This window comes from Microtus oregoni, unplaced genomic scaffold (assembly GCF_018167655.1).
Source record: "Microtus oregoni isolate MIOR12 unplaced genomic scaffold, Mior012 000036F_ref0000092, whole genome shotgun sequence".
Lineage (NCBI taxonomy): Eukaryota > Metazoa > Chordata > Mammalia > Rodentia > Cricetidae > Microtus > Microtus oregoni.
Window position 1 is genome coordinate 11787453 of NW_024543095.1, and position 12266 is coordinate 11799718.

Here is a 12266-nt window from a genome sequence, read left to right on the forward strand (position 1 = left end):
CAATACCGTAAGTTAAACTCAGAAGAAAATGACGCTTAACTGCTTATCAGCCATACTGACAATCTATACAGTATGTTAGCATTTAATACGAAGCCACCGTTTCTAAAATGCTGGGGACGAATCCTGTAAGACCTAGGAAGCAGGTTGCTAACTAACAGAAGCAGGTGCAAAAGCAACAGAAAGCTGGCTGCAGTGAACTGTCAGCATGCTGGCATGTTGGGGACGGATGGCATCGCTTAGGCCAGCCTGATACATGGCCATGAAATTCTGAGCACCACAGATGGGAATGGGCAGTCATTAAAGAATTCCGATGAAAACTATGACAGCAATGGTGTAGCTGACAGAAAAATTACCTTGGAAGGGGCATAAAGGACGGTGTAGAATGTGATGCTGGAGGGAGAACAGGTCACTGAGGCAGACATGAGGGGCGTGTGGGTATAGACAGGGAAACAGGAGTGAGAGATACACATCCCAGCTTTAGGATGAGCCTGTGGCACGTGTGGGAAGGAGGAAAATACCACAGGGAACTGAGTGTGGTGTGGAAACTGCACTTGTAGCTGCCTTGAGCCCTGGAAGGATATGGGTGTCTGGGAGTCCTCCTCACAATGCTCACAGCTGACTGACATCACCCTAAGCTATGTGGAACTAAGGCGCCAGGGAATCTGGGGTACCCTGTGCTATAGGTTGAATGTGTATAGACAGGAAGACTGGTCAGTATGGCGGCACTGAAAGATGGCAGAACTTTTCACAGGTTTGGCCTAGTAAGCAGTGGCTGGGTCACACCAACCTCGGAGCTGATGCTGGTCACCAGGGTGAGTTGGGTCTCATGACAGGAGCTACTTCCCAGAGAGGCAGGTTGCTGTAAGAGAAGCTTGGCTCCCACTCCTCTCCTGTATAAATGCCCTCTTTCAGACAGGCTCTGAGGTTCTCCATCTCATCATGACACAGACCGGCATGGCCATTTCAGACACCATGATATTTTGACTTTCCTCCTATCAGAATGAGGATTCAATAAATGTCTTGTCTTATGTATTACCTCATGCCAGCTAGTCTGCCACAGCAGAATGAACTAAGAATCCCATTCTTAAGAAGATTCTTCATTCTGGGGCTAGAGAGATGGCTCAGCACTTAGAAGCACTGACTGCTCCTTTAGAGGGGCTGGGTTTGATTCCCAGCACCCATACAGGGGCTCACAATCACCCCTAACTCCAGTTTCAGCTTGCTTCTGACCTTTGCAAGCACAGACACACATGCAGGAAAAACCAATGAACATAAAATAAGTCACTCACACACACACACACACACACACACACACACACACACACACACACGGTCATTATGCAACTTAACCTAAAATCCTTGCCAAGATTCTGAAGAAACAAAACTATTTTGCTGAAGGTGAATGGTTTAAGACTAAAGTAACGGACAGAAGAGATGGCTCAGTGGTTAAGAGCACTTGCTGTTCTTGCAAAGGACATTGTCCCCAGCATCCAAATGGCTGCTTAAGGCTATCTGTAACTCCAGTTCCAGGGGATCTGATGTCCTCTTCTGGTCTCCATGGGAACTGCATGACTATGATACATGCAGAAAACACTGATACACATTTTAAAAAACAAAGAAATTAAAGTAATAAAAACAAGAAAGTGGACATAAAAACCTAGACCAAGGATTTTACTTAGTCCAGTAATCTTGACATTTATACTTCTTTAACTGTTCAGCAATTTATTTTCTTCTTTGGCTATTAAAGAAAACAGTTTGTACAACCAGATTTTCTTAAAATATCCTCTTTTTAAAAGAAAGGCTTATTCAGAACATGGCAGGGTATGAACTGACATAACTGAAAAGGCTGACATATTCAGGACATCAGTCACGAGAGCAGTATGCTGATTAATTAAAATACCAAATCCATCTTCGAAACCCAAAGCAGCATTATTGTCTTAACTTACACACGACTTACTAGTCTTTTTACGTGAGAAACACAGAAATGTTTACTAATTCAGTCACTGTGAGAATCACATAGTCACGTATGTGAATACAAACACTTTTTCCTTGCGAATATTAACATCACCTTAAAGCAGGTGGGAGAACGCATGCCAGTATTTAAGAATTTATCCTCCAGCTTTCTCTCATTGCTTTTGGGGTGACTTATTTTCACTATTTTTAATTATGTGTATGTGTCTAGAAAAGCACATGTGTGTTTGGGTGCCGTAAGAGATCACAGGTACCGGAGTCTCCTGGAGCTGAAGTCACAGGCAGTTGTGAACTATGTGACATGGGTGCAGGGATCTTAACTCAGGTCCTCTGCAAGAGCAATACTGTGTTCCTAGCAACACTCTAGTTCTTAAACTTACCTATTCGCTTAAAAAAATTATGTGTATGTGTATGCATGCGTGTTTGGATGCATGTGGAGGCAAGATTGATCCATTGGAGTTAGAAGCAGGGTGTCAGCAGTCTGACGTGGTTTTCTGGAAGAGGATCAATCATCTCTCCACCCCTAGTACTACTTTTAACATTTATTTATTTGTGGGGGCACGAGTACCACAGTGCGTATGTGGAGGTCAGAGGACCACATGTGGCTCTCTCCTTCCACCATGCGGGGCTCAGAGCCTGAACGTGGACATTCAGGTTTGGCAGCAAGTGCCTTTACCCAGGATTCCTCAGGCTTACTGCTTCTAACTGACCATATCCAACTATAATATTATGGAGCAATATAGCATTCTAGAATTTTCATTCCAATAGCTGTTATTTGAAAAGCTATTTACAAGTTGTCCCTCCCTTTTGAGTCGTGAAGGTGAAGTGTTAAACTGGTCTAAACTGGTCTGGTGTCTAACCCTGAGCTAAGAGCTCTTCTCCAACTCCTCAGCATTTTTGTCTTTCCCTTTACATTCATGAACTCAAGTTTGGTCCAAAGATTAGTAGATGTTCAAATTTAGGCACACTATAGTATCACAGGTAGGTACCAAACTTCTAATTCTACAGATGGTATTTAGATACAGAATGAATTTTTAAGGTACTAAATCATCTGTTAGGGTGGTGTCTAAGTTTGTTTTGGTTCATTTTTAAGACCGAATTTTAAAATAGGTTTAACTTCCAAAATGGCATTAAACTAAAAGGAGTACACAGAATCTTGAAAAGGCTTATGTTACATCCCACAGAAATAACTACGAAATAATCCTCTTAGCTCTAACTAGACCCTATTGTCACAATGCCATTTAAACAAACAAACAAAAAACACAAATTGGTTGGCCTACTAAAGGCCTGGGTTAATAGTCTCCTCTGTGTGGATTTATAGAGATCAGTGAGCCATCTACAGGAGCCTCTCCTTAGCTAACATAACATCACCTCTGCTGCATGCAATTTTATCTTAACGATAACTATGATTCTTACTAAAAATTAGAATTTAGTACATTACTGTTGAGGGCCGGCCTCATGAAAAATACTTCTTACTAGGGTAGGAGTAGGAATTTTAGAAATATAGTAAGGAATATGAAGACACATAAAAAAATAATAGGACAGAAACCACAGAAAGTATTGGGAGGACATTCCAGTGACTGAAATCAGCTCTCATTTATTTTCCCACACCTTTTATGCCCAGCGTAAATGGGGGAGGGGGAAAGGTAACAAGACTTTATGAACATGACACAAATGATACAATGGATAACTCACAGTCAATCGCTTTATCACTCTGAGACATCCAATCATTAGCATTCTGCTGTCTAGGTAGCAAAGGTGCTCTAGATCACTCATCCTGAAGACCGCCCTTTCCCCAGTGACCTCATAGTTACAAAAGGAGGAGCAGAAGTACTTTACACATCCTGTCAGGATGGCATGGAGCTATCTTCATTTCAAAAGAACGAAGCAGTCCCATCCTGAGTTGGGACAAGCATCTATGCTTGTCAATCTCCAAACTCTCTGACCAGCAGACAGGGTGGAAGTGGCCTACATTTTTTTTGGCCTCCACACATTACACATTGTTATAAAGAGATTTTTCTGTATTGAAAGTGGTCTAAATATGTGCATTAAATACTTTAAAATATCCAGGCAACTTTAGATATTTACCCCACTACTGGAACATGGAGATGGGGAAATCAACCTTCAGTTTGACCAAGCTCTAGACATAAATGACGGGAACCCAGTTTACAGGAAATGCAGAGGACGGAGTCCTAGGTTTCCATGTGCCCCAACATCCCTGTGCTGAAAGTATGCTCAAAGCATGATGGGGGAGGGGAGTAGGAGCTTTCTAAGGTACAGTGCTGCAGGAAATTAATGTTACACAGGAAATGGGCTTGCTATAAACATGAACTTGGGCCCTACTGTGTCTGTTTGTCTTTTACTTTCTCTCCCTGGATGCTGTCTGCCATGTTAGAAGGCAGCAAGAAGTCCCTCACAGATACAGTCCTTGAGCCTTGGGCTTCTGAACCCCCAGGACTGTAAAATACATTTCCTTTCTCTACACAGTACTCAATCTGCAGTATTCCTTTATAGCAATACAAAAAAACCAAGACATAGAAGAATACATTAAATCATGCCATGGAAATGAATGTTGATGTCTTATTTACTTTATTTTCTTCCTTTTTTTCTTTTTGGTTTTTCAAGACAGGGCTTCCCTGTGTAGCCCCGACTGTCCTGGAACTCACTCTGTAGACCAAGCAAGCTTTGAACTCACAGAGATCTAACTCCCGAGTCCTGGGATTAAAGGCATGTGCCACCACCACCCAGCTCCTTAGATACTTTTCTATTGCTGTGAAGAGACACCATGACCAAGGCAACTTTTAAAAGCATTTTATTGGGGGCTCGCTTACAGTTTCAGAGGTTGAGTCCATGGTCAGCATGGTAGGGATCATGGTGGGAAAGCAGGCAGGGAGGCAGGCATAGTGCTGGAGCAGTAGCTGAGAGCTTGAATCTTATCCTCAAAGAGACAGTGACAGAAAGGGGCAGAGACAGAGAAGAGAGAGAGGGAGAGACAGAATGACAGGCTGAGTCTAGTATGGGCTTCTGAAACCTCAAAGCCCATCCCCAGTGGCTAACCTCTTTCAACAAGACCACATCTCCTCATTCTTCCTTAACAGTCTGCCAACGGGGAACCAAACATTCAGATATATGAGCCTAGAGGGGTCATTCTCATCTCCTGCAAACCACCACAGTTGGCAAATCTAGATGAGGGTAACTTTGTGTTCAATCCAGATGCCACTAGGATGCACAGCTTCTGAGCATTTATAGTGTCACTAAGGTATCTGAAGAAAAAACGGATTCTCTAAATAGCCACTGTGGGACCCTATTGGCTAACACAGCCATGGCAGATCAGAAAGCCCTGTTGAACTGAGAACGGCTTAATGTTTTGTTTTTTTTTTCCAAAGGGATGTAAATACAACAATGAAAAAAAAAATATAACAGAAACCACGTGACTAATAACGCCTACAGGAATACGACAGAAACCAGTTGTGGTGCACAGAGACTGAAATATTTATATCAGGCCTTTTATTTTACAGATTGCATTAGTTTAAGTCCAGACAACCCAGTCACTTTAACATGAGAATTCTGAGAAAAAAAAGAGAGAAACAGAGGTAAAATTATAGATGAAGAGTATCAACCAATCACAATATGTAGACGGTATTTAAACACACAAACTTAAAACAAGAGATATTAGAAAACAAATTTGACTCTGAACACTAATGAGGCATGTGTTGAGAAGGGATGGACTTTTTAGCTGTGAAAATGATAAGGTGACATACTTTAGAAAGTTCATCTCCTTTACACTATCTATGCGGCTATGAAAGAGTCATAATTTAGAGCTGCACAAGCGAACATGCAGATGAAATGATTCCTAGGAGTATGGCAGAGGGCTGAATGAGGCGGAATTCACCGTGGGCTGATCGCTACGGCTGCTGGCTGATGAGCAGGGAGAATTCACCATATTCTTCTGTTTGTTTCTGTGCCCATGAGAGAGCGAAAAGGAGGTCACACGAGGTTTCCTGGTGCACGTTGTATGGGAGGATTTACCCTAGCAACAGTCACCTGGGCAGGGAGAGTGTTTTCATGTTCACTGCAAACACCTGAGCTCATCAGCATCTCCACAGAAAGAAAAGCCTTTTGGGGCAGGCGCCCCGGGATAATATGCACCTCCAACAGCTTCCTTGGTGAGTCTTACGTTTACTAAATTGGAAAAACACTAATTAAAACTGAGTGATTACCTTCTAAAAGTAAACAATCATTCTGAATTAATTTGTCTTACAAATTCAGATTTTTGAATATTAATTTTCTTCTAGCAAACCTAAATTTCTAAGAGACTCTTGTCACCACAAGAATGATTTTTTTTTTTTTTAGTATCCCTGTGCAACTCATTTTGTGGGAAAGCATTTATAGAACACCAATTATTTGCCATGTACCCCATGCCACCTATCTTTAACTCAGTGATGCCATGAAAGTAGGAATTAGTCAAGGAAAAGTGAGGCTTGGAAATCTGAACAAGCTATTCGAAATCACACATCCATTAAAGACCAGTGTAAGAGTAGAGCATGTGTTCTTTACTGTCACTTTGTAAACAGCCTTTACCCGCTGCCACAGGGTAGGTCCCTAGACTGCAGGTCCTTGGTAGCTGCAGGAGCCCGCTTGGTGGACGCAGTGAATCTCACACAGAAAAGCATTTAGGATGTAAACCTTATATCTATACTGAGCACACACAGACTCATTCTTTGGTATTATTTTAGGTAAATTATTTCCTAAATAATTTAACAACTGACACGAAATTAGTGCCCTCTGTCATCTGGACAGAGTTCCCATGTGCAAGTTGTAAGCGAACACTACGCTATTGTACGTACAGATGAGACCAACTGCATTTTTGTACTGGGAGGTGTCACAGAGTCCTCTTCAGATATCAAGGTCGGACAGGCCAGAGGGAACCATCCTGGGGCAGAAGGTAAGCTTATTGTTATAGTACTATTAAATACTGATATTTATTATTGCAAATATCCTCTTAATGTTTACTTTTCCTTTAAATCAACTAAGATGCTGGAGACTGGGGAAATTTGCTTTAGCCCCTTCCCTGGTGCTCTGACAGCCCTGGCTGTCAGTCAGGTGTCAAGCTGGACTGGCCTAATACCACGGTGGACACCCGGAACACTCCATGAGGTGGACACCAGGGACACTCCATGAGGTGGACACCCGGGACACTCTGTGAGGGTCCTGACAAAGGAACACGGCAACCACAGCTGCTCTCTACGGAAGCACAACTCTGTTCCAAGAAGGCACTACTTTAGCCAGGACTTTTTCAAACACCTTGCCTTTGTTGTTGTTGTTGTTCATTACAAGTCCTGACAAACTATAGATGTCCCTGCTTAGCCGGCAGTTATTCTTATTCAGGCCAAAAAGGGAGCACTTTACTCAACAGCCCAGCCAAACGCCAGTGACTGGTCCAAGCAGATCTTCACATGCACGAGGGACCTTCCCATGACTAATTTCACTTGTAGGTAGGATTGTATTTGATTGATGTAAATATCAGTAACTAACTTGGAGAGTCTGCTGTCTAATCAGAGCGGCTGGGATGCAGGCTGAGGCTATTTGTGCGGATCTACTATGCACATCTCTCTAAAACCGTGCCGGAGCAGAAGGTGAATTCACTTGGCACTTACCTGCTCTCACTGTCAAGAAAGTTTCTCTCATATTGGATTCAATTCTTGGCTGTTGAAGTTTCCCTCAAATGATTTTATCTTAAGAGGAAACAAACAAGTAGTATCCTTTTTCTAATAATCTTAGATGTTCAGATTGGATCACGCCTTGTTATTTCCACACTGACCTGGCCAAGTTAGCAGAGCAAATCACGGGGTAGCACTGTATAGGGCCACATGGCTGGCAGAGCTGGGCATTATATAGGAATGCTTGATTTTAGAATCTGAGTATTACTGTTGTCATTCTGAAGTTGCATGACTTGAATACATCATTGGATTCACCTGGTTAAGACCCATGTTCAAATCCCAGCACCCATGCTGGGCAGCTCACAATCACCTGTCCCTCCAGTTCCTGGGAGATGAGCAGGTATCTCAGGCTTCCACCAGTACAATACATTCATGTCAGCACACACACACACAATTAAAAAAACAAAATAAAACCCTCTAAATCCTTGGTGAATGCAGGGATTATTACAGAGAGACTACTTTGGATAAATTACACTCAGCACTCTGTTAAATTCTGTAGTGCAATTCACAAATGGCAGTAGTGCAATGTGGCTGAAATCATTCTTGGTAACTCCCTGCTGCCCCTGCGGACCATCGCTGAAACTCCTTTTGTGGGCTTCGAACACTGCACCCTGAGGTGAGCGCTAGTTTGGTTTTAGCAAACTTTCTCTTTCCAAGAACACACCCCACACTAAAGTATCAACATCTTACCCCTCCGCTTTCAGTAACCTCGTTAGCACATTCTGGAACAAGAGGGCGTTTAAACTCTGCTTGTCACAACAGCGAACAGGTAGCCCCGAGGCCGGCAGGAGTGGAGTAGTTTTTCAGCTACAGTTACCGAGTGTGTTTGAGGTGTACTTTTTAAGCTTCATAGCCAAGTCACAAGGTGAAACCCAACCTCGTGAAGAAAGTAACAAGACTCAACAACGGAGCCTGGAAAGTACATCTCCACTGAAGGAATAACTGCAATTATAGCCACTGCTTAGTTTCTTTTTTAGGAAATCAGAACAAAACTGGCTTACGTACCCCTCTTTAAAACTTTGGTCGTGACAGATGTCCGGTGACCAGACCGGATAGAGAAAGAAATCACTCGATCCTGGTGCTCACACACTCACCGCAGGACTTGGGTGAAGCCCACCGCTCGCAGGGATGGGTGCCCCGGGCTCACACACATCCTTCCCGGGCCTAAGCCCCGCGCTGGCGGGAAGAGGTACCCGGTGGGGACCCGGCGAGCCCGACTCACCTGCGTAGCCTCCAGCCGTGCCTGCACCTCCCGCATCAAGAACGGCTCCAGGCCGCGGCCCGCCGTGCAGAAGAACCGGGCGCCGCCGGCGGGGTCAGAACCTGGCTCGTCCCCGGCGGCCGCCATTGCGCTCGGGCGCGGCCCCGAGACCCGGTCACGTGAGCTCGGGCGCGTGCCCCGAGTTCTCGGCGGAACGCGCACCTGAGCGGCGGCCTCGCAGCTGCGCCCCCTATGGGTCTTCCTGGAAACTACACCGAGCTTTCTGCAGGCCGGCAAGGATCCTAAGGATGTTGTCATGACTCTCTTCACCAAAGACTAGGCCAACCGGGTGAATGGGGCCAAAAGCAGAAATTCTTGTTCTTTAACAGAATATCTTCATGTTTCCGAAACTTGCTACATTTCTTGCATTTGGCCAGTCGTCTAGGTAAATAATGAATGTGGCACTCAGTTTAGTCTACCCAATTTGAGTAACGGGTAACAATATTTGAATGATATTTTTTTTAACCCTTAACTTTTAAAAGGACAAAGAAAATATGACATAGGTAGAATAAAAATCTCTCTCTAATTCGCCAGCATTAAATTAGCTATGTAGTTTTGTACTGAATAAGTTATATAGAAATTGTGAAATGAATGCTTTTAGAATGTAGCTCCCTAATGGTCCGGAAATGGATGCCAGTGGGTAACTGATATTCTCCTCTGTGTCACCCACTCACTCGCTGGTCAGCCCACGAAGGGTTGGGGCAGTAAGGCAAACTTCCTCATGGAGTGCTATCACCTGGGCTTTCCATAGTCAGTCCTAAATTCTCACACTCAGCGAGCCATCCAAGCTCTCTTACCAAAGGGTTCTTTCCCTTGGTAGTTGCTACAGTTGGTTCCGACATCCCCATTCTTTGGCTTCCCATGGCAAGTCTGTGCAGGGAGGACCTTGAAGCCTTATGACGACTCCCAGCTTGTGGTACCAAGTGGGTTAGCACTGGCACAACATACCCAGTTCAGTTCAGTGAAGGCACAGCTGCTCTCTGCCAGGCAACAGGCGGCACTGAGGAGTCAAAGCCAGGGGCTGGGATTCAAGGGCTTAGAGAAGATGGTGGTGTTGACTGACTTACCTGCAAGAGGAAGGGGATAGGAAATGCTTTGTGGAGAAAGTTACGGGCAAACAAAAGAACAACGGCAGGCCTTTGTGACACACAGCCCCACCCGGAGGACTTGGTGGGTGGGGGCAGCAGGAGAAGTACGTACCTCAGATTGCACGTGTAGAAGGGAAGCAGGAAGGCTGGAGAGCACCAACTAGAAGATTCCATACACAGTCAGAGATAAACTGATAGAGAAGCCAGAAGGGCAGGTTCGGAGCTCTGGGCGGGCACCCACCAGCAGTATCCATTCCCAGAAGGGGCAATGGCTGAGCTGAAGCTGCAGTCCTGCCGAGCCAACTTCCCCACTACACAGCCTTCTCCTTCTGATGTCTTTCTTCCCCTAGGGGCTGTGAGTCAGCAAAGGCCTGCTGCTGTTCATTTATTCGCCCACCAAAGCCCTGACAAAATACTTGTCATGGAGTTCAAACCTCCACTGATTTCCTGGAGGTTACTGGCCTGGATTTCCTTCCCTAGTGTTCCTTCTTTCAACCCCATCATGTCTTCTCCTGAGGATGAGGAGGCGGCTCAGCTGATGAAATAATTCTCTACAAGTATGAGGGTCTGAGTTTGATCCACAGAAACCATGTTAGAAAGCTGGACATGGCGGTGCTTACTTGTGATTCAAATGCTTGAGAGGTGGAGACAGATGGATCACTGGGGCTTGCTGGTCAGGCAGCCTAGCCAAATTGACAAGCTCCAGGTCTCAGAGATAGACTGAAATTACATGGCGTGAGTGAAATGGAAACACGGAACACTAAACAAACCCATTTACTAGTTTATTGCGGAGTGGGTGTGCAGAGAGAGAGAACTAAAGATGGCTTGTCCAGCCTTTAAGGGCTGCCTAGCGCATGCACACAGGGGGATGACATGGTTATGTCATACGCAGATGATAGAGCTCACGCATGCACGCAAGGGCTCTGCAGCTGTGTCATACATACATGATGTAACCATGCTGCACGTGGGTCACGCGGGGTCCTTTAAGATTCCCGGGGCCATTAGGCACTTCTGCCTGAGGGCTTGTCCACACATGTGTGGCCCTGGAACCTGAAACTGTCATCCATGTTGTATGGCTGAATCATCACAGAGACCTGTCTCAAAAAGTAAAAATTAAAATTAAAGATAACAGCATCTGTGGAATGGCATCTGGCATCTATATGCATGTGTCCAAATACACATGCACTCACATACACATATATTCTCCTGCATACACACACGCACACACACACAGTTTGTACTAAAAAAAAGTCTCAGATGTGTACAGATGAATTTACCTTGTCCAGCTGCAATTTGCCATTTGAATATTACATAATCAACATTCAGGAAGTTGGAAGTCAACAGGAACAATTTTAGAACAAACTTTAACTCTTCTGAATGTCTGGCAGTTGTATATATTTCTACATTTCTATAATAAATTTTAGTCATTTTTACCCCATCCCAAGATATACTTTTTGTTAAGTTGGGAGCATAGCCCTTAGGCCTGGGAGTTGTATTGGTCTGGACTGCAAATCCCAGCATGCCAGGTCCTGACCCCTGGGGATCAGGGTGTTTAAGTGGTCTTCTAGAGGAGAAACACGTGATTTTCAGGTCTGCATGGGCTCCCTGCTGTCCTGTCTCCCCGCCATGTGCTTGGCCACACGAGGACGTCATTCTTAATAAAATGATAGGCATTTTGATTTGGTTTGATTCGACCTAATTGGACTTCTTGCGCTGATGGAGCTGCCCCCCCCCTTTTTAAATCACCTTTAAACTGAAGTTGTTCTGAACATATTGGGTAGGACATTTGCTTCACAATTTCTTCCTATTTTGATGTGTAATTGTTACTTTTTAAAAAAATTTCAAAGGTGTTTAATTTATGCAGTTATGTATCAGAATGCAGATGTTTTAGGCTGTAAGAGCCCTGAGAAGAGGATAGTTTAATTTATATGGACACCACAGCCGCCCTGGCTTACTCTTGCTAGGCATTCAGTCAGTGTGGGTGCCGAATTAGAGGCAATTCAATGGTGTGAAACTAAAAGACAGCCCAACCCAGGAAGTTTCTCCCAGCTAGGAAGATTGCTACAACCACCTCTGTTGGTTAGGTTTTGTCAGCTTGAGACAACCTGAAATCACCTGAAATCCTCAATCGAGCAATCATCTAGATCAGACAGGCTTGTGATCCTGTCTGTGGGGGATTGTCTTGCTAATGAACCCAGCCCACTGTGGGCGGAACTATTCCCTAGG

General features: G+C 44.5%; 1 protein-coding gene across 3 annotated transcripts in view; it reads right to left on the reverse strand.

The window, feature by feature from the left end:
• The window catches only part of Thumpd2 (THUMP domain containing 2), a 44538-nt gene extending 35495 nt beyond the window's left edge, over window positions 1–9043 (reverse strand). For 2 of the 3 annotated variants that reach the window (XM_041630917.1, XM_041630916.1), the window contains exon 1: window positions 8914–9043. In XM_041630917.1, coding sequence (XP_041486851.1) covers window positions 8914–9039 — 126 coding nt within the window. In that variant the 5' untranslated portion in view covers window positions 9040–9043. Of the gene's footprint in view, window positions 1–787; window positions 935–8913 lie in introns of those variants that run through there. The other variant, XM_041630918.1, reaches the window with a different exon arrangement.
• Between the last annotated feature and the right edge of the window lie 3223 nt (window positions 9044–12266).